The 26092-nt window shown below is 46.0% G+C and overlaps 1 protein-coding gene across 4 annotated transcripts in view; it reads left to right on the forward strand.

Annotated features, from left to right (window-relative positions):
- Positions 1–26092, forward strand: part of EYA3 (EYA transcriptional coactivator and phosphatase 3) — a 55226-nt gene that overhangs the window by 8426 nt on the left and 20708 nt on the right. For 2 of the 4 annotated variants that reach the window (XM_086479126.1, XM_086479127.1), the window contains exons 2-6: positions 9562–9656; positions 16093–16136; positions 19458–19537; positions 22228–22294; positions 23068–23210. In XM_086479126.1, the coding sequence (XP_086335252.1) occupies positions 9624–9656; positions 16093–16136; positions 19458–19537; positions 22228–22294; positions 23068–23210 (367 nt within the window). In that variant the 5' untranslated portion in view covers positions 9562–9623. Of the gene's footprint in view, positions 1–6198; positions 6215–9561; positions 9657–16092; positions 16137–19457; positions 19538–22227; positions 22295–23067; positions 23211–26092 lie in introns of those variants that run through there. The other 2 variants (XM_086479129.1, XM_086479128.1) reach the window with 2 other exon arrangements.

A 26092-nucleotide genomic window follows, 5' to 3' on the forward strand; every position in this document is an offset into this window, starting at 1 on the left:
TAGGTCTGAGTTTGTTTGATACCTGCAGATAGTGCTGTGACGCCGGTTGCAAGTTTTGGGGTTATTGAATTCCAAATGGAATGTGTTCCTTCTTGTTTTGAGTGATTTGTGACATGGTAACATTAACTAGTTGTGGATACCGTAATCACGTCGATTAACCCCACGGTTACGGCGCCCGTGCTGCACCAGGGGTCTCTGACGTACGGTGGGAGGAGGCTTTCACCAGGCTGCGGTCATGCAGGGCGCCAGCTCTGCGGAAAGCGGGGGGAGGTGGGCGGTGGGAGATGGGCACTGTGCGTGAAGGACTTTATAAAGAGTAGCACCATTACAGATCCAGGAAAAGAGGAGCACTGCTGGGTCTGTATAGGTGGAAATCCCAGACCTTGAATGTGCTGCTGGGGTTATACTGGCAACCCCTGGGGCACGGCAGCGGTAGCGATCAGGAGTATGAAGTGCGATCAGAGAAGCTGCAAGTTTGGAAGAGTTATAGTGGGGTATTTCAGCTGCCTGGACAGAGACCAGTTCTGTGCCTCATCAGGAGGCAAGGTAGAGAGAACATTCTTCTAACTTAATAAATGACTGCCTCCTGCAGCAGCCAAATTTAAACTGACAAGAGAAGCTGCTTTTCAGGGTGTCGTGGTGCGTAGGTCCTACTTTAAGCTAGCAGTGGGATGGCTTATAGCAACCACAGTACAATTAGATGTAACAGAGTAGGAGGGGAGAGCAGACAAAATAAATTCAGCACATGGATATTCAATTTCAAGAAATTAAAATACCTAAAAACAAATCAAGTAGTTTAAAAATCTCCCAAACCGTAAAGACATCTGCCCAAAAAGTGAGCAGCCTACAGGCAGCTTGGAGTCCGTTTAAAAATACTGTGTCAGAAGCCAAGATACACCGTTTGAAAGTGAGCAAATTAGTCTCCCCCCAAAAAAATCCATGTGTGACTCAATGGGAAAGCTAAAAAGCCATCATGGGAAAAAGATCTGTGTTTAAAAAACAAAGCGTGGAGTGTGAGAACAGGAGAATCTGTAGCATGGCAGGTGAAATGTAAAAGGAGAATTAAAAAGGGTGAAAAGGAAGTTGAAGAGCACCTTGCACAGGAGGCTCAAACCAGTAGTAGCACATTTTCTAAATCCATCAAGAGCAGGAATCCAGGTAATGATTGTGTGGGACTGCTCAGTGACCAAGGGTGATGGAGCGGGCACCAGGGGATGGCAAGTCAGAACAGAGAAGCTCAGTGAATTCCTTGGCACTGTTACTGCTAAAGATGGGCTGTAGAGGACATCCTGGGAACACCATACAGGTGCCTGACTTCCAGCAGCAATAAGATGATAGAGTTATAAAGGACAAAATCACTGCTTACTGGAAAATACAGTCCATTGGAAAAAAGTCAGCATGGCTTCTCTAAAGGGAAATTCCACCTTCTTAATGTACTGAAGTTCAGCAAACGAACACGTATAATTGAATTTTCAGAAAACATTTGACAAAGTTGTGTTAAAGAAGCTGAGTTTGCCCAGGCTTGGAGGAGAGGTTCTCTATCAATGGAAAGCTGGTGAAAGCATGGATTTGGACTAAGGGGACCTCATGAGGTGGCCTCCTTCAGTCTCCTACTTACAGAAGGTGGGTTGTTCAGGGTCTTGACTACTGGGGTTTTGAAAATGTGCAAGGGTGGACGTTTCACCACCGCTGTGGATCACTCTTCCAGTGCAGACTGCTCACATGGTGAATAAATTTTTCCTTATGTCGAACTGGAATTTTCCTTGTTGCAATTTACGACCATTAACTCTTTGTCTAGGTACCTGAGGTGAGTCTGGCTATGTCTTTTCTACAGTATCTTTTTAGCCTGGTTTGAGACAAGCCTTCGCTGCTGCCAGGACTCACAGCTGACGCACGTTGAACTTCTTGTCCACCAGGTTCTCCCGTTTCTTTCCTGCAGAACTGTGACCTCTCAGTGTATTCCCAGCCTGTCTGTTGCACGGTGTTGCTCCATCCCTAGGGCACCATGTAGCACTTGCCCTTGTTGAACTTCACAAGTTTCCTGCCAGCCCATTTGTCCAGCATGTCACACTCCATCTGCATTGTAGTTCTGTTTTCAGGGATTTGGACTGCACCCCCCCAGTTTGGTCTTACCCACAGGTAGGGGCAAGTCCTGTATGTTGCACTGGTCGTGATGAAGATGTTAATACCGTGTCCACTATCAGCTCTTGTAGGTAGCTTTTTGTAAGAGGCACTAGTTAGTGTAGACCTGTAATCACATTCCTTTGAACCCGGCAGTCCAGACAGTTTTTCATCTGCCATGTAGTCTGTCCATAATTCATACCTGCTCAGCGTGGCTACAAGGATGCTGAAGGACTCTGCATTACTAAAACGAGATACAGAATATTTGTAGCTCTCTTATTCCACAGACCAAATACTTTCATCAGAAAGGATAGTCAGGTTGGCCAGGCACCATTTGCCTTTGGTGGATCCATGCTTCTTGTTCCCAGTCGCTTTCTTGTCCTTCACGGGTATACGAATATCTCCGTGTGGGTTTGCTCCACAGTCCCCTGAGACACTGAGGGGAGACAGGCAAGTCTGGCCTTATCTCCCTTGCTACCTATCTTGAAGGTGACATTTGCCCCTTTGCAGCCATCACTCACCTCCCAGATTGATAGGACCTTTCAAAAGTGATAGAAAGCAGCTCCTTCTCCATTCTGTTTGGTCTTACGGAGTTGTGTATGTCCAGTTGCCTTAAGGTGGTCTCTAACTTCATCTTTCTGTGCCATTGTTAGTGTCTGGGAGCAGCAGGTACACGCAGGTAGCTGGGTTACGGCAAGAGCCCGGGTTGGCAGACGGATCCCTGGTGAGGCAGCTTTGCGGTCAGGCTGGGAAGTCAAGTCTGTAGCTCAGGCAGGTGCCAAAGGTGACAGCTGCAGCTTAGAAGCAGCTCCCAGGGCAGGGAGTGGAGGAGACGTTTGCTGAAGCCTCCAGCAGAGCTTTCTGGAAAAGCTGTCCCCAAGGTCACCAGCTGTATATCTTGGCCCTGAGCCCAGGCAGCCACAGCCCAGGAAGGGGGATGTATGCTGGGGGCCCTGGTGGGCAGCACGTTCCTCCTCCGAGCTCTGCCGTGAGGCACAAGGACGTGGGAGGCCTGAGAGCAGACCTTGATGGTAAAGCAGGACGCAAGGAAGACATTGAATACCTCAGCCTTTCCTGTGTCCTTAGTCAGATGATGGCCTGCCCCTGCTCAGCATCCAACCAACGGTTTTCTTGGTCTTCTGCTGCCAGTGTGCTCACAGGAGCCCTAGAAGCCCTTCTTGTTGCCGTTTGCATCCCCTGCCAGATTTGAGCCGGCCAGGCTTCTGATCTCTGCATGCTTCATCAGTTCTGGTGAAGTCCTCACATGTTACCTGGTCTTTGCTTGACCTCCCACACGCTTCCTTTTTGAGCTTAGTCCGAGGTTCGCTGTCCAGCCAGCTGTCCTCCTCCTGCATCGGCTCATTTTCCTCCGTGTTGGGATGGACTATTCTGTTGTGCTTGGGGGAAGCTGTCCTTGAGGATCAGCCATCTCTCCTGGGCTGCGTTGCTCCTTCAGGCCCTCCTGTAGTACCGTACCTATCAGATCAGTCTCCTGGACAAACTGTAATCTGGCTGTTTGTTTTGTTACTTGCCATGTTCGCTTCTCCTGGGATCTCAAATTCTTACTATGTCACAGCAGCACATTAAAAAATTCTCTTTGATGCATCGAGAAACCTGACTTCTGTTCAACCCCCCCCCCCGGTGTTGCTCTCACAGCAGATACTGGGGTGGTTAAAGATCCTCTTGCAAACTGGTCTGCAATTACGAGGTTTCTTCAGCTGTTTAAAGGTGGCTCTTTATTCACTTCTCAACAGAGGAACTATAGTGGGCGTCCACCACAATATTCCACTTTTTTGGCCACCCTTCTTATTCTGACTGCACAAGAGGCCTGTCCATCATCTTGCAGCAGAGCTGGTTTGTCTGAGCATTTTTGTCACTCTGTCTTACTTGTGTTGTCCCCTACTTGTTGGGTCTTTTCTGAGAAACCCAGTTAAAAGCCCTCTGACTTGATGAGCAAGCACAGGGAGCAGAGGACAGGGCTTAGTGGTCGCTTCAAAGGCTGGAGAAGAGACAGCGCTGTAGTCCCCTTCATGTTGGTGCCTGGACTGGTTTTGCCCAGTGTTGTTGCTCGTGATCCAGAGAAATGAATGACCTGTGAAATCTGCAAGTTTGCCGAGTTACTGAATGTTTTAGTCATAAAAAAGCAGAAGGATATCGCCAAACTGAGTGATCAAAAGGTGGCAGAAGAGCTTCAGTGCAGATGAATTTATGAAACCGTAAGGTAATTAACGTAAACATGGTTTAAGTTGCTTTTTCTAAATTAAGGGTAATTCACCTAGGGAAAAGGAATCTAAACCCTATCTACGTAAGGCTGAAGAAGAGGAGACTCCAGGAGAACGTGAGGGCAGTGACGGTTCATTGCAATGGTTACTCAGTGTAAAGAGCAGCCGAACAAAGAGCCAGCAATGTTGGCTGTCGTTAGGAAGGGCGCTGAAAACAGCAGAGACACCGTCGTACTGCTCTGCAGTAAAGCTGTGGCTGCAGCCGCGTCTCGGTACGATGTGCAGCTCTGGCCGCTGCGTCTCATGGGGGAGCAGAGGGGCGAAACAGCGACTGCAGGGGCTGGAGCAGGTGCCTTCCGAAGAGCAGCTGGGGGCTGGGACTCTGATTTGGAGAGCGAATGGAATCAAGGTGTACCAAAGCCCGAAGGCAGGGGACGTGCTGGCGGGGGAGCCGCTTGCCCCGTCGTGCCATAGGACTGAAGGCGCTCGGGAGCTCGGTGCTGTGAGGCGACCGAGAAGTTCTTGATGGGGCAGGTCGTGAGCTGCCCCGGGTGGCCGTGGGAGCTGCCGACTGCAGCCAGTTCGGAGAGGGACCGGGCGCAGGCGTGAGAAACGGGTCCGTGGGTGGATGCTGGAGGATGAGGCAGGGGTGTCCCCTCTGCGGTCCCATGCTGGTGGCTGCTGGAGGGACGCGCAGGGCTGGTGGAGAGCGGCCAGGCCAGGCGCGGGTGGCGCTGGGCTGGGCTGGGCTAGACGGACCGTTTGTCTGCTGTGCTCCCGCCTGCCTCTGCCAGCAGGACTGGTACTGAGTGAAGGCAATGGTGTAATAAATCTGCTTAATTAAAAGCAGGGGCTGTTACTGAGCAGCTGAGCATTGAACACCATTGTTTAAACTGTTTTTTTTCTCCCGCTAAAAAATATCAGATATCCAGTACTTTGTTCTTTCTTTAATTTTTTTTGAGCACGTTACTCTAGCAACTGTTGTTGCTAAGACACAAATAGCTACAGATGTTCTCAGAACTGATTGCACCTGATAAATACCTGGCTGCTTCTAATGCAAAATAACAAAAGGAATGAGTAAATTTACTGTAGCCACAACCTTTTTAATAAAATCGTGGTGACAGTTGAGTACTGAAACAGCTTGTCTAATAGAACTATAGATGAATTTCCTGGTAGCCTCTGGTGGTAGCTATATGACTTTTTGGTATCTATTAGTGAAATCTTTTATTGAAAATAAAGCTTAGAGCTGCGTAGTGTAAGTAATTCCTTTTTTCGTGGTTAATATGATGCAGATTTGCTGTCTGACAGAGGATTAAGGATATCAGTCTTTTGTTCAGGAAATTTCCTTATGTGTTTGAATGTGTCTGAAGTGGCTTCTAGAAATTAAAGGCAGCGTGCTGTGCTGTTTGAAAGTTTGTTTTAAAAAGCTTTAAAGACAAACAGCGCTTTTTCCCCTCTGGAGCTGCAGCTTTAGAGATTTGCCACCCATTTATCAGTTATCTAAAACACAAAAATGTACGTGAGCCGCAAGATACCGGGTATCTCACCATTTGTGGTCTTGAGAAAAAATCCGTTACGTCTCAATGCAAGTTGAATCCTCGTGAACAGAGGAGGTAATCGACTTTTCTACTTTTCTTAGGTTTACATAAATTACTGTGCTTTGTTTTGTAGCTAAAAGGTTAATAGCAGTTCCGTGTTCGTGTGCCATGGGAGCGATGCACGCTCGATCTATCTGGAAGAAATTGCCGACTTGTTTCTGGGCTCACGGGGAGTCGTTTTGCTCAAGGATGAAGTTGTTATTTCCAAATTTTCCTTTTGTGAAACCAGTTCTTTTCCCCGTTTACGATGTTCCTGCTGTGTTTCAAAATCAAGTTTAGATTTGATCTGCCTAAGAACTGGGCAGCCAAGCTGCGTGTGTGTCATTGTTCAAGCAAGGTGAACTGCAGCCAGCCTGCGCTGGTAGCCCGTCAAGGGTTTACAAATAACATGAAAATTCCTGTTAATGAAATAGGCGTTGCCCGGGGTAGAACTATAGTTGTAGTACCACGTTTAATTTCAGTAATTTTCTCATTTTATAAATGCCGCACATTTTTTTTTCCATTTTAAGATTATGACATTTTAATCAAACCACGATTTTTCAGTCCTCCAAGACTGTGTTTACAGGCTCGTCATACCTTCAAAACTAGAGCATACAGTCTGCCTGCACCACAACTCTTCCAGTGGTTTATTCGGAATCTTCCCTGGTGAATAAAGAAGGGAAGAGAGAACAGGGAGAGAGAGCAGTCAACAATCTGGCAGATTTCAGGGCTAAGGTTTATTCTTTGCTGTTCTTCACAGTATTTTGCAAATATCCGTGTGTGCTGTGTGTGTGTGCGTATCTGGGTGTGTGTGGGGGTGTGCGGGGAGTGAGGAAAAGCAAAGAATAGCAGAGTATAAATCTTTGCGGTGAGATCCGCTGGATTCGTTGAAGATAGGAAATCAGCAGGCTGGTGTGTAGCACAGCTTTCATTCATTAACTCTGTTCCCTTTTCTTGTTTTTAAACGTCCGCTCTCTGCATCTGAAAAGGGCAACTGGTAGCGAACTGTGTTTACAAAGGGGGTGGATTTAACAAAACAGAGCTTGAGATGCGGTATCCTGAAGGTGGATTTTAGAGGGGAATTTTTAAGAATTGTTTTGGAGAGCAAGACTTGTCTGAGGAGTTGATTGTGTTAGAAAGTAGGATTTGGCGGTACCACAGTTTGAAGTGAGAAACCCGAGTTCCTTTTCCCTCTTGCCTCATTTGTGTTTTTAAGTGCCGGAGTAACGAACCATTCTCATCTGCGCGGCAGCCGCGGGATGGCTGTCAGAGACTGACTGTGCAGCCTTAGTACGACCTGTATAAATTAACCTGTGAGCAGCACGGGAAGGAGAGCATTCCTTGTGTCACCTCCAGGTCTGCTCCTGAAAGCAGAGGATTCGTGTTAAAAGTGTTTCACTCCCTGCTAGATGGGCCCCTCCTCTTCTGCTCGCCCCTGCCTTGCTTTGCGTGTCGCTGGAGTTGCATTAGCGTATTAAATACTGTGATGCCCTTTTCTTTAAAGTATCTTTAGAGTTTTTTGAGTTTGTAGTCAGACTCACCAGACACAACATTTCACACACCCAGGCATCTGTTTACTCACTCATTTAGTTGCATCATCGTGATGGTACAACTTCATGAAGACTTTACATTATCTTGTTTTTCCTGAAGGAAGGAAAATTGAAGCTTAGTACACGAAATCGTTAATTCCTGACAGCTCCTTAAGGGGCTGTTTTGTTACACAGACCAAGCCAGGAACCGGTCCTGTGATCTTTAATCAAGCTGTTTGAAAACAAAATGGGAGATTCTTCAAAACTTCGGAGAATGCCTGTTTTTGCCAAATCCTCTTGAGACATCCTGTAGGAGCAGGCAGCAGGCTGGGTTTGCTTGCTCGGTGTAGTCGGAACACTAGTGTTTGGCTGTGTGGAATACAGGCTGGAAATATTTCAGCAGTTTGGCTGATGAAATACTATCACGATTGGATGTAGGAATGCTGAGATATGGGGAAGGATAAAATTGTAAAGAAACTTTTCTGTGGAACAAGGAGGTTGTGTCCTTATGCCTGCTCACACCCTGATGTTGAGGGGCAAAAGAATCTGAGTTACTGAAGAGACTTGCTGTAAATTGAGTTGATGTACAGTTGGGGCAATAAAGGTAAGTAGCTTTGATTTGGGGAGGCAGCCTTGGAAAATACTCAAGCCCTCAATGAAATTTTACCCTGGCCTGTACGATATACCCTGGCATGTAAGACCTTCACCTGTCCTCAAATAAGGGATAAGAAATCCTTTGTGTTTCCGTGGTTAATACGAATTTTTTCCAGGCTGCAGAGCATCCCTGTGCTCGGCACGTGGCGCTCCACCGCAGGCTGGCCACACGTGCTGCAGTTTAAGTAGGTCTGGCAGGGGCCAGGAGAGGGAAGTGGCAGCTGTTTTCAGGACGCCGGGAAGTTGTTTCTGTTAACTTGTTTAGTCACTTTGCATGGGGACAGTTTCATGATGTGAAGGTGCCTGAATATTCCAGACAGAATGGGAAACCAGAAAGACGTCGGGAAAGGAGAGCTGGGTAAACGGCCTTTTGCGTTTCCACTGGGATTTGCAGCAAAATTTCCATGGCCGCGGAGGCAGGAATAGGTTGTACCTCAGCACAGAAAGTCGTTGTATTTAATTTCTTCCAACCCACTAAGTGTTTTTCGTCATTTCTTCCAATTTCTGCAATCCACTTAGGTTCTGCTCTGTGTGCAGTGATGCACGCACGTGTGTGTGGAAGAGACAGCTCTGCTGGGGGGGAGAGGAGGCACCTGCGTGCTTTTGGTGCGGTTGAGATGGAGCTTGTCTGAAGAGGTTCGGGTTGGTTTGGAGTAAACTGGTTCTGAAATGAGAGGGGGAAAGAAGAGCGATTCAGTGCGTAGGTCACCACGTCTGTGGACGTTGGTCGGGCAGAGGGGGAAGCCGTGGAGCACACGTGCCTTTATCTTTTGCCCAGCAAATGGCAAAAATTAATCAGGTTGTGAAAGTAATCTGCTAATTTCTTTTTCATGGTTTTAAAACCCTGAGCGATAGCAGCTTTTCGGTATAGGATGTGAGATCTCTCTGCTAAATGCTACTGGGTTACTTAGCTTCCAAAATAAAAATTATTTTATAAATTTGCATCAAACTTCTCTTTTTGAAAGGTGCAATTGAAATAATAATCTTGCTTTGTGAATTTGGCAATAAACAGTGCTGCATGTAAATATATTTAGGTATTTAGGTGTGCGGTCTTGTCCTGATTTTTTTTTGGTTCGTTATATAAATGTTCTAAATTAAAACAGGTTAGATTGAATCACGCTGTTTACTGACCTAGTAGACCAGACTTGATTATTTAAAGTGTATTTAAAATCATGGTGCACATGTCTGATTGATACATTACCTTCTGTAGTCAGTATGGTAAAAGTAAATGATGCAGAAATGTGCCACGTGGGTAAAAAAAGTCTGTATCTTGAAGCTTAAAGCTAAATCCCTTGTTTATGAAATCTTTCCATGTATGAATTTCGTCTTTACTTGAGAGATGGCAACACGAGTTTGGAAAGCTTGTGGGTGGAATATATAACAATTAATGTTCTCTGATAGCCTAAATGATAAGTCCCCCCAAAAGTACATAAAGCTATGAACACCTTTTCTTGACAGGCTTTGAAGACTGCCGAGGAACACACGATTTGAATCATTTAATCATTAAAATAGTAATACCCATGGAAGAGCCACAAGACTTACCCGAACAACCAGTAAGTACATTTAAAAAGGCTAAAAGTGAACATGCAAAACAAATAGATGATCTCACAAATTTAGTATACCGTTATTTTAATTAATAATGGAAAATAAGGCTTATACTTAGTGTATTTATCTAGAGGTGAAAAATCATTATGCTGTAGTAAGATGTACTTTTTGCACAACTACTTTGTACATTTAATTTACCATAATTGTACAGGCAATAGTAATACAAGGAGTAGTTATGTATGCTTAAACTCTCTGATGTTTCTATGTAAAATAATTACTTGTGCTCAGAAAACCAGACTATTCAAGCCTATTCTAGAGAAATTAAAATTCACTATTTTAATGACAGAATCAGCATCTGGTTACTGTAGTGTGTATAGTCTTTAATTCTTCCTGTGCCTGAGACCTTGGGAAGGTCCCGTGATCCATGATCTGCACAGGTGGAAAGCATTTTTTTAATTCTTAATTTAACAGTGTGTTCAAGTAGGGAAGCATGCCTTAAGTTAAAAATTGCTGTCCAGACGTCTTACATATTTGCCATACCGTCTGTATTCTCAGTAACTGCTAATACCGCGTAGCAGAACTTTTGGGCAGAGCGGTTATTAATACAGTAGAATATGAATTAAATTTGTGTATCTAAAACATAATAGCGCAGGAATTAAGCAAAAAAGGGTGTATTAGTGTTATATTCCGAAATTAAACCTGAGGCAAACTCAACAAGAAATTGGCAAGTTACCTTGAGAGTGAAGCTTATTTTAATTTCGGAGACCTTTTCAAAGTCACACAAAAATAGAGTAATATGCCAAGGGCAATTTGTTAATGTTCTCATTTAAAAGATTTTGATGCTTTTTTAATGTGAGAATTTTATGTTCTTCAGTTAACTAGTTAGAAAATACATTGTAATGTCATTTATGCAATTTTATGACTTAAGAACAAAGTTGAATGAAATGGAAATGTACTTTTACAGTTGTTGAAAATAGTGCTTGATGCGACACGCAGATTGTGTGCCTGAGTCAATACGCACAAAGGGTGGTCAGCAAAACCATGTCATTTGAACTCCAGCTATTTGTAGGATTTAAAAATCAATTAAATGTGTGTATGAAAAAGGGAAATATCTGTAATTACATCCTTGTATAATGAAAATTGTCTTTGTAAAATTTTATTCTTCAGGGCATGAGAGACAGGGTACATCTAATTTTCGGTACATGAAAGCATCTCTGTAAGCAGATTCTGCTGTAATTTTCAGCTGAAGATCTTGGTGATTTCTTTTAGGTATTTTATGCCAGTCAGTCATTCTGAGACAGAATATGAGACTGTTGATCACGACTAGTAAGTGAGGGGGTATTTGGAGTACAGTGGCGCATTCTGACAGGAGGAAATGAGAAGAAACTTCCTAATTAAAAAAAAAAAAAGAAAGAAAACTGAAGTCAGCTTTGCAAAACCCTATCAGCCAGGTAGCCCAATAAACTTGTTTTCTTTCCCAAATGATTTTGCTTTTCTTAATCTTGGGAACAAGATTAGTGTGTTACTTTAAAAAATAATGTTTATGGCAGACTGTTGCTAAATGAATCCAGAAAGGAGCCTGCAGAGAAGTCATCAGGCTTTGCGTTCAATGTGTTTTACTTGCAAAAAAAAAAAAGAAATTGGGTCATTTTCTTGTGTTGGTGTGGACTGTTGGTAATAATTGGTCTAAATATATACAGGCTGTCTTTCCTAAAGGGCTGTCGGACTCCTCACGCACCCCATTGCCACCTGGCACGTTAAACAGGCATGTCTTTCGTCCCCAAGTCGGGATGGAAATGTTTCTGCAGCGCTAGAAAACAGAATCAGACATGGAAAATAAGAGAGCAAAGGGAAGGTTGGGGGAAAGTGATGGAAAGTGACCTCCTGACCTTCTCGTGCCAAAAAAGTTATTAATTTATAAGTTATTAATCCAGATTAGTTTTTAGAAGTAATCCTGTATAATAATATCTCACTTGTTGAATGCATTGTGGGTGCATGTAGTTGATTTTTATAATACTTTATTCAATACTTAATGCTAGGAAATGGCAAAAATCTCCATTTTATAAGGGATGGTGACCTTGTGTTATGCCCGTTGCAGACCCCCACTGGGTTCTGGTCCGTTTGGAACAGCAGTGGCAAGTCAGTGGTAGGGAGAGCGCGGTGCTGGAAGAGGCTCCCGAGGGACCCAGCGCGGCCAAAAGTGTAGAGAGAAAGCGCCGGTGGTGTTGGGGCTGGCAGTGCTCCGTCACCGAGACGGGCAGAGGGCTTGCAGCGGGGTTCTGCGTTCCTGCCTGGTGCAGCCCTCCGTTCTCTGCAGCGCTGCCGCAGCCACGAGCGGTTTGGCAGCGCTTGCTGCAGCAAGTGGTCGCCTTGCGGCTGGCTGGCCGCGAGCGCGGGGGCTTCCCCGTTCTGCTGGGGCTGGGAATGGCCTCTGAGAGCGGGGTCAGTCGTGGAGCACGTGTTGGCTTGGCGTCAGGAGGAAGACCTTGGTTCTACTTGAGTCTGACTCTGAATGCTGGTGGGTCTGGGGCAGAAACAGAGTTTTCCAGTGCAAAGAGTAATTGGGATTTTCAGCTATGGAAGTCTGTAACTTTGGAGCAGGGATCAGCTAGGATGGGTCTCTCGACTTGTTTTCTTCCTCCTAGATCAGCATAAGCCCAAAACTGATAGTGAACAAAGAGGTGGAGGTAGGAGCCAGGATGCACCGTGTGAGACCTGTTGCTCTTGGTAGCGCAGCAGAGCAGCTTGGGGGGATAACAATGTCTGGAGCTGCCGATGCTGAAACGTGAATCACTGAGGTAGAGCAGATCTTCTTCCTTGGTTTCGTGTCTTTTCTTTCTTTGTCTTTTCTCTTGGTTTTTTGTTTTTGTTTTTGTTTTCCTTCTCTCTTTTTTTCTTTATTTTGTCTTTTTTCTTTTTTTTTCTTTGTTCTTTATTCTTCTTTTTTCTTCTTTTTTCTTCTTTTTGCTTATTTTCTTTTTTCTCCCTCTCCCTCTCCCTCTCCCTCTCCCTCTCCCTCTCCCTCTCCCTCTCCCTCTCCCTCTCCCTCTCCCTCTCCCTCTCCCTCTCCCTCTCCCTCTCCCTCTCCCTCTCCCTCTCCCTCTCCCTCTCCCTCTCCCTCTCCCTCTCCCTCTCCCTCTCCCTCTCCCTCTCCCTCTCCCTCTCCCTCTCCCTCTCCCTCTCCCTCTCCCTCTCCCTCTCCCTCTCCCTCTCCCTCTCCCTCTCCCTCTCCCTCTCCCTCTCCCTCTCCCTCTCCCTCTCCCTCTCCCTCTCCCTCTCCCTCTCCCTCTCCCTCTCCCTCTCCCTCTCCCTCTCCCTCTCCCTCTCCCTCTCCCTCTCCCCTTTTTTTTTTTTTTTTAAAGTAGTGAATTCACTTCTCCTGCATGACAACTCTTCAAACTGTGATCCTGTCACTTGAGAGGGGACAAAAAACCCTTCAGCATCTCTCCGGAGCTTTTCAGACGGGAGTGTGTGTTGAGAGGAGGCGCTGGAAGAGCTTTCAGCGGCCTTTTTGAAGGCTGCTGCCGGAGGGGATGGGTTGGTGCCCCGTGCAGGGTTTGGCGGTGCAGTGCGGTCATGCAGGGCTCGGCTGGGAGAACAGCGCATCGTGGCAGCGCTCTCGCCTTGTGCCCCGATCATCCTTCAGTTGTTGTTAGTAGGTGCTGTTCCTGTGTTAAATGTGTTTTGTGACCTGTGCCAGGGGGGAGAGACCATGCTTTGCGGGCCCAGGACAGAGGGTGTGTAAAACTGTTCCCTTCCACTGAAACTGGTGGCGGAAATTGCAGTGATTAGTGACGGGTAGAAGATGGGGTTTGCATCCCACTGAAGTTTCAAGATTTTGTAAATGTTATTGCTTAGTGTTAAGGTGTTAGGGAGAATTCCTTTTAAAATCCTGCAGAGGTGGGGACTAGCCAAGGCTAGCCAGTTGAGGCGGGAACATGGTAGGTTAAAATTCAAAATTGCTGTTTAGCTGGACTTAGGCTGCATAGGCCCACTGGCTTTCCCATGTTCCAGAGCCTCTCCAGGTATTTATTGATTTTTTTAAAAAATGAAATTAACAATTGACTTAAGGGAAAACTCATTTAAGATACTGCTCTCTGTACAACACCAAGGGCACGTTTCTGGCAGAGTGGGAAGGTCTCCCGTCAGAGGAGGACAAGGCACGATGGCCGTGATGACCTTGATGGTGCAGACACTCATCAAGATAGAAGGTCCAGTCCAGGGACCAAAGCTGGCAGAGCGGTAGAGCAGTGCTTTGAGCTCAAGTCCTGACTATCAAGAGGTGTTTCAAGAAAAGCTGTTCCATTCTGGTTGTGATGAAAATGTCAGTAAAACTGATTTGTTCTTGCAAAACCTCACTGCATTTTTTGGAGGGTTTTTTTGGTTTGTTTTGGTTTTTTTTGTAAGTGAGCTGATTTCTCTGTCCACCTCCCATATATTAAAAAAAAAAAAAAAAAAAAAAAAGCCTGGATTGAAGAAGCCAGATCTGATTGAGTACGTGACTGGAAACAGCAGCATTCCTCCTGGGAAACCTAAAATTCAAGCTACCAACTTTTAAGTTAATTTTTATTTTTATCCTCAATGTAACTTTGGTCTGAAGCAGTTTGCTGCTACTTTTTCTGATGTGATTAATTTCTTCTATCTCCTTTCCTCAAGAGCCCTGTGAGCAGTTGGCCCCCTGAGCTCTCTGGTGCAGCGTTGATGGCTGAGGTCCCCGCTCTCGAGTGAGTGGCAGGGTCCCAGGGGAGAGCTGGAGCACCTGCTGCAGGGCGGAAAGATGCTGAAAGGAGTTGGGGGGTGCCATGGATGGGCAGCAGCCGTGCTCTGATAACTGGGTGCCGGGGGAGCTGTGGGAACACTTTCTGCTTTCCCTTAGTGTTGTAGTTAACATCGTCTTTGGGTGGGGAAGCCTGATGCAGCTCCTTTAGGCCCTGGCCCTCGTGGCGATAGAGCAGCAGTAGTGTATGTTCCTGGCCAGGCAGAAGAAGGGCTCTGGAGAAGTCTGCGAAGCTGTGGGGCTGAAGAACCACAACAGGAGTTAATGTCAATGCCAGTGCTGCCAGTTCTTTGCCCAGGTTGAAGTGATGGATGTCAGAAGATCTGAGGCTGTGTGGTACCTGAGCCATTGTATCGCCAGTCTTTCTGCCATTGCCTTTGCCTTTTGTGCCTGTGTGGTGAGTGCTAACGAAGTCTGTAGTGCTCTGCTGTGAAATGCCGGAGGGAATAGCTGCTGGCAAGACTAGTTTGTCCTTTCCACTTCCTCCTTTCCATCCTGTTTGCTTACTTCTTTCCCCTTGCTGCCGCCTTCAGCCTTTATCCTTTTTTGTACCTCTGCCTCCCATCTTCACCTAACCAACAGGAATTCACCTGTGTTTTCCTAATTTATTTTTTTGAAAAGGTTTTGAGCACATTTTGACCTTTCGTGCTCAAATTGCATTTTCCTGGCATTTAATTTATACTCACCTGAGAGAGACAAACTTGGATACAATGGTGAGGCGTTTCTGCTAGTGGCTCTCTGTGAGTGCTGTACCTGAGGCAGGGGCTGTAATCCCTGCAGCCCGATGCCCAGCACGTCCCTTCCCAGACCCGGTTCACAGAAGGCACGTGCTGAACGTGGCCTGCGGGGACTGGGCTGAGTGGTGAGCGCAGCTGGGTACCGAAGCAGCAAGTTTGGCATCTAAATGTGCCCCAGAAACATGGAAGGCTGTGAAACTTTCTGTTAGTGGGAGAAGGTGGGGCAAGAAAAGCCTGTATATCGCAGGAGCGTCTCCTCAAAAGACTACAGGCTACAGAAAGTAACGCTGTCATCCTGCTGAGGGTTTCCAAGTCGTATTTGTAGCCTGCATGCAGAAAACCAGATTTGTGTTCAAGCCAGTGCGTTCTGTTGTGTGATACTCTGTAGAGGAACGGGATCCATCTGGCCACCTACAGAAACAGAGTAGATGCTGCACTGTTTTTACTCAGAAATGAAAATTGGAATTCCTAATTTACTACAGAAAAGATATTGAAGTTCCTATCCTTATATAATATTTAAATATAGGGTGGGAAAAAGCAAAGGACCCAGTTTATGGCAGTTGCGCTGAATCTATGCAGAATAAGATTTTCCTAAAATTTATGGCTGTTCTATTCAGACAGTAAAATTGTCCTTATTGGATGTTTGTAGCTGTATATCTCACCTTCTGTTACTTACTTAAATAACATGGCAATTTTGCTGCCGTGTTCAGTGTTGGCACTTGTTTTCCGCTTAGGAGAAAGCTTGTTTTGAGATGAAGAACCTGTGGTTGCACTGGTTAGCTCTGGAGTTCAGTGCAAGGCTTTCTGAATTTAAAGACCAGTGGGAACTCTATAGTAACCGGCGGTGATCTGCTGCTGAAAGTCTGTGTGCGTAGGTTCTGTCAAGGACAGCTCTCGTTAGTTGTGTCTCTGAACGCTTTTGTCTTTCAGGTGAAAAAAGCCAAGATGCAGGAATCCCGAGAACAAAGCGTGAGGTACGTAATTTTGAATTTCATTTCAGAGTGAAACAGTTATTAATGTTCTCTTATCATTGTAAGCCCCTATTTCAGAAGCTTGCATATTGTTTTATTTTTCACAGAGATAGGGCAAATATAAGTCACTTTTGTATTTGGTATAATTTTGAGATTAAGTGCCCAATAAGAAAAAATAAACTGGCCCTTTGATATTAAGCTTTTATAATTAAGCATCCTGTTTTCTGCAGAATCTGATGAGACTGCACATAACATGCATTTATTCTGGTGAGACTCAGAATATTTTAATAATACCTGGGCTATGATTTTCAGCACAACTACTTGGATAACTGTTTTGAGACATGAAACGCTCTCAAATCGATAGCCACTTCTGTTTAAAGCTGTTGTGTTGTACTCTTTTTAGCCTCAGTAGGTGCTTTCTGATGTATATTGTATTTAGGAATTGGCCACTATTATTACATAGAATGAGAATAGCTAGATTAGGGTTTCCTCTGTTCCTGTGAGTAGTAGCAAATACTGTGAAGAAAGATTTCTTTTTGGAGCTTCTGACATCCCAGTGTGAGCGAGAAGGAAACACTGTGTGTGCCGTTCATTTAGGAATGGACACGGTACCTTGAAGCCCTGAATGGGAACACTAGTATGTATTTTTTTAAAAGTCCAAAGGGAATACTTCAACAGGAAGCAGTGAGCAAACAGTGCGTTGTGTGCCTAAAAGTTAGAAATCTGAGCTAATCACTGCAAGCTCCCTTTCTAGCTGGTCTGAGGTGAGATGAGCCGTGTCCTAGGGCGACTTTTTCCCTCTGTTGTCTGTGAAGAGCTGCGGGCAGCACAGGCAGGTCTGAGCATGCCGGAGGGAATGGCGTCGCTTCTCCTCCCGCGTGTTACCCTGCTGCAGTGCGCTCACAGCTTTCCTACGGGTGCCGGTAGCCTCAAGACTTGAGCGTAAACATCCTTGTATAGTATTTAAAAAATAGAATGGAGGGGAGGGATAAAATTGCATTTCTAACCTGGTTAAATACTCTGTTTAAATATTCCGGCTGTATTTTGATAAAACCATATATGATTTTAAATTTGACCTATGGAATAGTTTCAAATAATTTATTAGACCTGTTTCTCCTCAGCAACATGGTTTTCAGCCAATGTCAATACTCTGGCTGTATTTGTTTCAGCTGGATTTTGGAAGCAGGGAAGGAAGGAGCTGTTGTACCCCAGTGAGGGTCGTCTCTCTTGGGAGCATTAAGGCTCAGTAAGAGTCTTAACAGTGTTGTGGCTGCAGCGTGCTCTGCAGGGTGCGCTCGGTGGTGCGAGGCAGCCACGGTGCAAGTGCGAATTTGCCTCTTGCTTTGGTGAGAATTGAGAAGTTGTAAGTGATGGAGAATAAGAGCACTTGGGATGGATGTGTCCCAAGGGCCACAGGTGGATGTGTTGAGGAGCAGCAGCGCAGCAGAGAGCAGAAACATGGGCTGCTATGATGTGGTCAGAACTGTTATGTTATCTGTTACATTTTCCGCAGGAAGTGGTCACCATGAGCAGCTCTCGACTTGCTTGCAGATGCCATGCCGTTTGGCAGCCACAGCTCGACTGTCAGTGCCACAGAATCACAGCATTTTTTTCCACCAAGGATAATGACACACGAATACCCCGAGTCTGCATAGAAATACGTTATTTTCTTGCAAAACTCGTGCTTCAGTATTTAGTGTCAGGAGGATAGAGCTGGGCTCTTCTTGGTGATGGCCAGTGACAGGACAGGGGGCAGCGTGTGCAAGCTGGAGCACAGGAGGTTCCACATGAACATCAGGAAAAGCTTTTTCCCTGTGAGGGTGGCAGAGCCCTGGCACAGGCTGCCCAGGGAGGTGGTGGAGTCTCCTTCTCTGGAGACATTCAAAACCCGCCTGGACGCGTTCCTGGGTGACCTGCTGTGGGTGGTCCTGCTCTGGCCGGGGGCTTGGACTAGGTGATCTCTCGAGGTCCCTTCCAACCCCTGACAGCCTGTGATTGTGTGATTCTGTGATTTATTATGGAAGTCTGTTCATCTACTAGTATTGAGAAAGATTTCCAAGGATTTTGCTTATAAAGGTGTTCAGGGGGAAAAAGCCAAGTTGTGCATTTTGGTTAAGCTTCACTCCCTCTCACCAGCCAAAGGAAGGAAACTCGCTTGCCTTATAACCAAACCTATGGCACTCACTAGCCAACTCCCCCGCTTACCCTGTCCCAGGAAAGCTGTACCTCCTGCTCCAGGGGATTCTCTGACCCATCCTGGAGCAAGGAGCTGGACAAAAGGGGCCTGTCACAGCCTGCAGGAGCAGTCCAGGGCAGGATGGAGCTACTAGGGCGCTGCTGGTTGATACCACACACTCCTCGGCTTCTGCTTCCCCCCAGCCTGCAGGAGCCACGTCGAGGCTGCCATGAGCGGGATGTTGTGGTCCTGCTGCCACAGACCCCCGTGTCCGGGGCAGGTTGCCTTGCTGCTGCGTTTCTCTCTGAAGACCAGTGTTGAAGCATCCTTGAACTGGGAGTCACTTCTGTAGTTAAGAAGTGTTCACGGGTTACTGGGTTACTCTGGATTTGTCACACGCTGTTTCGGTTATGTGCCAGTGTTTGCTTTGTTCATGGGTAGAGCAGGAAGTAGAGATAATTTCTTGATGAAACTGCTTTTTTTTTTACGATTGCCTTCTTGGCTTTAGTTTTATATTGCTAGTTCTGCAGCACAGCTTTTCATGAAGTTTTGAGGCATCTGTGTGTTGGTCTGATATTCTCAGGCTGCAGTTTTACAAGGTGAAGGAGCCAATGTAACTGCTTGTGGTTGCTGGGAGGGGGAGTTCTGCTTGTAGCTCAAGTGTGCACCGAGCGTGGTGCTTGCTGGATCCCTCTGTGAGCTGAGTCTATTCAGTATCCCAGCAAACATACCTGTGGTTTTTGTGCTGGATGAGCAAATCAGACTCTCATGGAGAGCCTGAAGGGTGCCTGGGCTGACAGAGGGGAGCAGGAGGCCGTGCCCAGGCAGCAGGAAAGAAGCTCATGCCTCCTGCTGCAGGCAGCAGCACCAAGCTGCTGGGTCTGCTGAGCCGTCAGTGAAGCTACAGCCTTATCTTGGGAGACCAGTTGGTGAGTAAATGTGCTGGAGGTGATGACAGTTTAAGGTCTAATTAGACCTGCAAAGCTCTCTCGTGGGACCTCTGTGTGAAAGATCAGAGAGTGCAGAGCTAGTTCTGTTAAGAGTTAGTTTGCCTCTGTTAGGAAGGTTGAATCCAGGGGTTACGATGCCCAAGGATGTTAGTTTAAGAGTTCGTCATGCTAATGATTAGCCTTCGTTTGTCCTGGCAGTCATGTGAGCAGCGCAGAAGTCAGCGATCAGAAACCTGAATCTTCAAGCCTTGGTTCCAACCTTCCCATGTCCAGTGAGAGTAAGTATCTTCTGAAGTTCTGCTCCCACTGTCTTTCCTCTTTTCTTCCACTGGTCTTGTTACTTGCTTCATCAAGCACAAGCTTTGTCTCCTCCTTGTAATCCTTAGCCTGTCCTCACTATCAGTTGTAAAGTGAAAGTTTGCTGTGGCGCTTACAAAGCGTTGGTGCCTGATGGTGAGCAAATATCTCTGTCTAACAAACGTTTGTGTGTCCCTGCCCCTCAACTTGTGGCTGGGTGCTGCCATGTCTTATCCGCCATATACGTAATTTTTCTTGAGGGAAGGGGTTGAGTTGACCAACAGTAATACCTGTTCTGAAAGATGATATTTTTATAAATCATTCTCTCTACACAGCTGGTTGGGTCTTTTGTAATGTCATGTGCCGTACACTTAATCTTAGACTCCGAACTGCATTGAGTGTCTGCAGAAATCCCTTATGAAAAAAATGGAGGGGAAACTGAGGCAGAAAATAAAAAGATTGCTTAGTGAGTGTGAGATGGAATGTGTCCTGTCTTCTGGAAAAAGAGGGCTGGAGGTTATTGCGAAAGTAGGATTCCTGTGTAGAATACCTTTGATTTACACTTAATAAATAAGTATGGGCAATCAGCTCAACTTGATTGAAAATAGGTAACGTGTCACTTCCCATTGCTAACTGATGGCATCTTTACTGTTTAAATCAATGTGCCGTGATGTTGCAGTTGCAGGGGTTACCAGAAGTTTTAGCCCGTGAAATCTCCTGCCTAACATTTACAGTTCCAGAACCTGCATGCAGTAATATTGTGGGGTTTTTTCTTTTTTATGCCATTACCTAATTCTTTATGTGCTATTTTAAAAGAATGCTAGAAATACATTACTGCATTACGATTCTGATGAATATTGACATTCTTTAAAAAACTAAAAGACATTTTTGCGTGAGGGATGTGAGGATATCTGACAAGTGTTGAATGAAAGCCTTTAGGTCCAAAAGTCCCCAGTTTTGTGTTTCCTGTTGTAACCTTGTGCTACATGGGCGTCACACCATGAGTAAAGGCAGACTCTGGGGAACCAGAGGGAGGTGATTCATGGACCATTCGGAATGTTCAGGACAACAACAAGTACAAACTAACGTGTGGCTGATGGTTTGTATTTCTCAGCCGCTTATGCTCAGGTTCCACTAAGAGGAGGTTATTTAGGTGGCAGAATGCAAACGTTACAGTTAGGGTTGCCTGTGCAAGCTAGCTTGCTCCCCTCAGTGGATGTCACTGCTAAGAGGGTTAGCTACGTGGTGACAGAAGAGCAATAACGTTGTAGGACTGTTCCAGGCAGGGTAAGCCTGCCTTGTTGCAGCCCGTCGCTGCATCCGGAGAGAATCCCAAGGCAAAGCATGCTGCCGTCCGTGACCACGTTTCTTTGTGAAGGCTGTTGGTTGAGCGCCGCCCCAGAAAGGAGAGGGAAAGTGCGGTCTCTTGTCTTGTAAGTGATGGAGGATCCGGGCCCTGGGCCCGTAAAGGAGATACCTTGTTAGCCTGGATCCCCGCCTAGGCAGGGCTGGAACCTGGGTGCTTTGCCGCCTGCCCGGCTGGCTTCAGGTGGGTGAGCTGGATCCACAGCGGCACAGCTGTGTTTGCCAAGAATCTGGGTGTGGTGCTTGTAGAGCTGACCTGGTAAACCCCTGTACCGTGCAGATTGACAGTCAGAAAAGTCACCTAGCTCGGAGGTGACGGCAGCACCCTGCACTGCGGGGGTGGCATGGGCCGGAGGGGCTGCACAGTGCCAGATTGTTTGCCAGGGGTCCTGCACGTCCTTGCTTTCCTAGTTTGATGGACAACTGAGTATTTATCCTGTCAGCTCATCTGAATCCAGGGGCTTTTTTAATGGCTCTTGCATTAAGACATACCATCTCAATCCCCCTTCTCCACCCCAACCCAGAACTGTGTGACTGACGTGTGGGGTATACTAGAGCCGTAGGCAGTGCTAAGTGAGAAGATGTTGAACAGTTCCTGCTTGGATTTGCAACCCAAATGACTCTTTCTTACCACTTTTAGAGGGCAATGGCTGAGGATTTATACAAGCAGAAAAATGGAAACATCCCATTAAATGTATCTGCCGAATTTCTTTAAGAGGTCATCTGGATTTGGACTCCGAGCCTTGTGCACTGCAGCTCCACCTGTTGCTGCTTGATGTGTGGGACTGAGTTTGTTGAGCTGGGAACCAGCCCTTTTGAAAGGAAAGGCAGAATGCTGGAGCCATGCTCTGGGTCAAGTATGTAGAAAAGGGAAGAGGAAAGCTTGGCAAAACAAGCGTCTGCTTTGGTCCCTGCTCTGGGATGCAGAAAGAAATGTTGAGCTGGGTGCAGATGAAGACCCTTTGGCATATAGAAGGTTTTGGGCTGGGCTGAAATAAGAGTTTTATCATGAGTATTGCAAAAGATGACAGTACCAGCTGGTAAAGAGAAAGAGAACTGTTACAAAGGGAGAAATTGTATTGACTGAATCATCTACCTGCTGTGAACTGGCAAGAAAAACATTTTTGTGCAGTTCTAACAGTGCATGTTTTGAGAATTTGCCTTGAAACAGATATTCAGGGCACTAAAACACCTTTGAAAATCCTATGTCTTGGTTAAAATGTACTGTGCATACTGATCTTTAATTGTCATTATCTGTTGGGTTTTGAAATCGCCTGTGTAACTATACAAACTACTTTTTTTCCAGTTATGACATGCACTGATTATATCCCAAGGTCATCAAATGATTATACCTCACAAATGTATTCTGCAAAGTAAGTTGAACAGTTGTTAATAAATTCTGTAACTCTTACTTCTTTCTGAAGTGATCTTTTTGCATCTTACATGTTTCTGAAATGCTGTAAATCACACTTTCCTATCTTCTGGCAAGAGATACTTAGTGCTGCGGACACTGAAGCTGATAGAGGTCACCCTTTGGCTTCAGTGGCTGTTGTCTTATGATCCTAAGGATAAATGAGCCACTTCAAGTAATTAACAACACAATAGTCTTGTTGAATAATGCCCATATGAGGAATAAACAGATTGGATATAAATGAATATAAGGGGAATGCAGGATTTTCTGGTCCTTTACCACGTTCGGGGATCTTAACAGTTCTTCCCATTGCACCATAGCAGGCCTCAGTCCCCCGTGCCTGCTTTTGTGTTGCCTCTTTGTGGGTTCTGGTAGTTCAGACATGTACTGCTACGTCGTACTAGCTTTAGGATTTGGTGTTGTGAGGCGTGATAGGTGAAAGTAATTGCTTGTACCTGTTGGAAGGGGGAGTTTGTTCTTCCCCTCTCACCCTGCCCTCCCAGCCCTGGACTAAGCACTGGTGCTCTGGCATCATGGAGGAGAGAGCTTCCCCTGTTACCACGGCAAGAAACAGGCAGCGTGTGTAACCCAAGAGCCTGTCGTACTGGGAAGCACGGTCGGGTATGGCACTCAGAGCACGGGTCAGTGGGTAGTTCCTAAAGCAATGTTTTAACGTGTCTTCTGGTTTGGAGACTGAAAGATGCATAATGTCAATTGTTCTTTCTTTTTAATAAGGCCATATGCACATATCCTTTCTGTACCTGTATCGGAAACAATGAGCCCTTACCCTGGTCAGACTCAGTACCAAGCACTACAGCAGTCTCAGCCCTACACCATCTACCCCCAGACCACCCAAACCTACGGACTACCTCCTTTCGGTAAGAAGTAACTTTTCAAAGACTTCTGAGTGCGTGCCTGCAATTACTGTCTTCTGTCTCATTAAAAAGGCAATGTTGTGCTTAACCAGGTATGTTGGAGAGAAGAGTTTGTAGGAGAGCACAGGCCTGGCTTAAACTGTGGATTGGTGTCTACAGTACTGATGGGACTTCGTGTCATGAAATATTACTTCTTACAAAGCTGTTCTCCTGGCCATTAATTTGAATGTCTCCCCGTGAAGCTTGCCAGATGGTTCTTAGTTTGGGATCATAATTTTCTCCAGTTGTGGTATGGCTGTGTTTGTGCAGATTCCTTGTCAGTGAAATCACACAAGACGCCGTACTACAGCATCTCTGCTGGAGGTGTTTTTCCTTTCCCTTTTGCTGGCCAGGCTTAAGCCTTTTTTTGTCATTTCATCTTTCACCAAATGTAGATTTCATGCTAAAATGTCTCCAAGTTTACTAGCCGAATAAGTTTGCTTAGGTTGCTCTAATCCTTGAGCCCTCTATTAGCCATTCCCGTTTTTGCAGATGCTTGAAGGGCGAGGGTCCTATGGGAACTGGGCAGCTAAAGCTCGGTGACGGGGTCTGAGCTATTCGCCCCGTGCTGCCTTTACAGGGCAGGGGGGAGCCACCTCCGGGGTGTTGGTTGTTTTGGAAGATACAATGGCCATCTTTCTCCGTGGTGTATAAAGGGAGTTGAGGATGAGTAGTGCAGACAGAAAAAAAAATCTTACCTTCTGGGTAGGTTAGCTAGCGACAGGAGCTGCCTGGTCTTTCCTCGTACTCTGTATATTAAAGTGTCAGGCGCTGGGGAGAAAACCCACATGGCTGATATCCCTCCGCATGTGTTATAACTGATTATTAAAAATTAACATTTTAGTGTCTCTCTCCATTTTTAATGTGGCCCTCCTTGGTTCCGCCCGTAAGTACTGCCCGGTGTTGCCGGCTCTCTCTCAGAAGTGGATGGTGGCAGAGGCTGTTTTGCCTCTCAGCACCTGGCGCGATCGAGCGGGGAGAGCGTCGCCCTTCCTGCAGGTGCCCTGGGGAGCAGGACCTGCGCTGGCAGCGCGTGCAGAGCCGTGGGACAGCCACAAGTGGCTGCCCCAGGGGCTCGTGGTCGTGCTGCGTAGCTGATGAACAGAGCCTGCAGGTGTATCTGTAGTGCTGAAACCTTAGTTATCTTGAAGTGTAAAAGGGTGAGTTCTTCCTTAGCTGAAGAACTAGATGTTTTTGTTGTGTAAGTTATAAAACAATTGATTCCTCGTGATGTTTTTGAAAGATGGTGGAGAAAAGGTAATACAACTGGGCTCAGTTTTATTAGACATAAGTTACATTACTAATTCTGTTTAAAGTAATGTGGCACAAATTGTTAATCTTTATGAGAAAGGTCAATATGTAAAACGAATCTACATACCTTTTTTTTTTCTTCATATCTATACACCTGGGATTCATAAAAAGGAGTTTTCTTGTGGTTGAGGGATCCTTAGGAAGAAAGTTGACTCTGTGTTGCATATCCTGGGAAGCCGCAGGTCTCTGCCTGTTGTGTTTTCTGAGCTCCCTTCATTCCTCCAGGAGAGCTTTTCCCTGGAAAGCTCAACCAGTGTGGAGAAGACTGATGCTGTGTCCATACCTGAGTGTTCCTTGCCAGGGCAGTTTGTCTGCTATCTTTCTAAACACTCTGTTCCTTGTCTTTTTGTCCGGTTGCAGTGTTGGGTGTTGTCCTGCTGGTTCGTTACCTACAAACCACGCCTGACCCCGCGTTACGGTTCTCTTCCCTGGGTGCCTGCGCTTTGGTGTCAGTACCCTGTTGCACTGGATTTTGCTGTATCTGAAGAGTGGCGGGTGGTTTCCGTGATTTATTGGGCGTTAATTGATAGCTTGTCGTGGATGGTGCACTGAGGCTGCTTTGTATGTTCTTGGGTATTTTGCTGTGTCACACTGTTTGTTTGTTTTTAAAGGCAAGTCTGTGTAAATGTATGGAATGCTTCCTTGAATTATTAGGCCAAGATGTTTAAAAAAGTGTATTAGACTTAATGGTAGAATTTTTGGGGGGAGGGAGGATGTAGGGGGGTTTGTTAGTGTTTTGTGTGTGTGGTGTTTTGGTGGTGGTAGTGGTGGTGGCTGCCTTTGGGAGGGGGGGCTGTTTGGGTTTTTTTAATCCACAGGTTCTGGAAGTCAGGGGTACTTAGCTGCTTCAGTGTTGCCCTCTCAATGTAACAGCAGATGTTCTTCTGAAGACCTAGGCAAGAGGTCAGCGTTTGCTGTTGACTTCCTAGGAACTGTTGTCTGTTAAACATCTTGAAATGTGATGAGTTACTGAAATGTCTTGGTGTGGATTTTGAGGTCTATTGTTAAATACCTGAATCTTTATTCTGAATTTGAGTGTTAGGAAGATGTTGAAAGTCGTATTTGCAGTAATGGAAATCATACTGGAGTGGTACCTGCTTGATCACACTGAGAAGATGGACCTTGGATGGTGTGATGGGCAGGTGGAGGGTAGAGGACTGAACGTGCACAGTGCAGAGCAAATTCTACAAATTATTTCTGCTCACAAAGTCTCCGTTGAGCAGTTGAGGACTTGGCCAGCTCGGTCAGATGTTCCAGAGGTTTGCATGACTTTCTGCTTGTGTTTGTTTCTATGCCAAGAAGAAGGCATCACGGATTATCTAACTGGAACAAGGCAGGTTGTTGTGGTTTAACCCCAGCTGGCAAGTAAGAGCCACACAGCCGCTCTCTCACTGCCCCCCCAGTGGGATGGGGGAGAGAGTCGGAAAAACCGGTAAAACTCATGGGTTGAGATAAAGACAGTTAAATAGGAGAGAAAAGGAGGGAAGATAATAGTCACCGCCCACTGACCGATGCCCAGCCAATGCCCGAGCCAT

This window comes from Leptosomus discolor, chromosome Z, assembly GCF_034619465.1.
Source record: "Leptosomus discolor isolate bLepDis1 chromosome Z, bLepDis1.hap2, whole genome shotgun sequence".
Classification (NCBI taxonomy): Eukaryota; Metazoa; Chordata; class Aves; order Leptosomiformes; family Leptosomidae; genus Leptosomus; species Leptosomus discolor.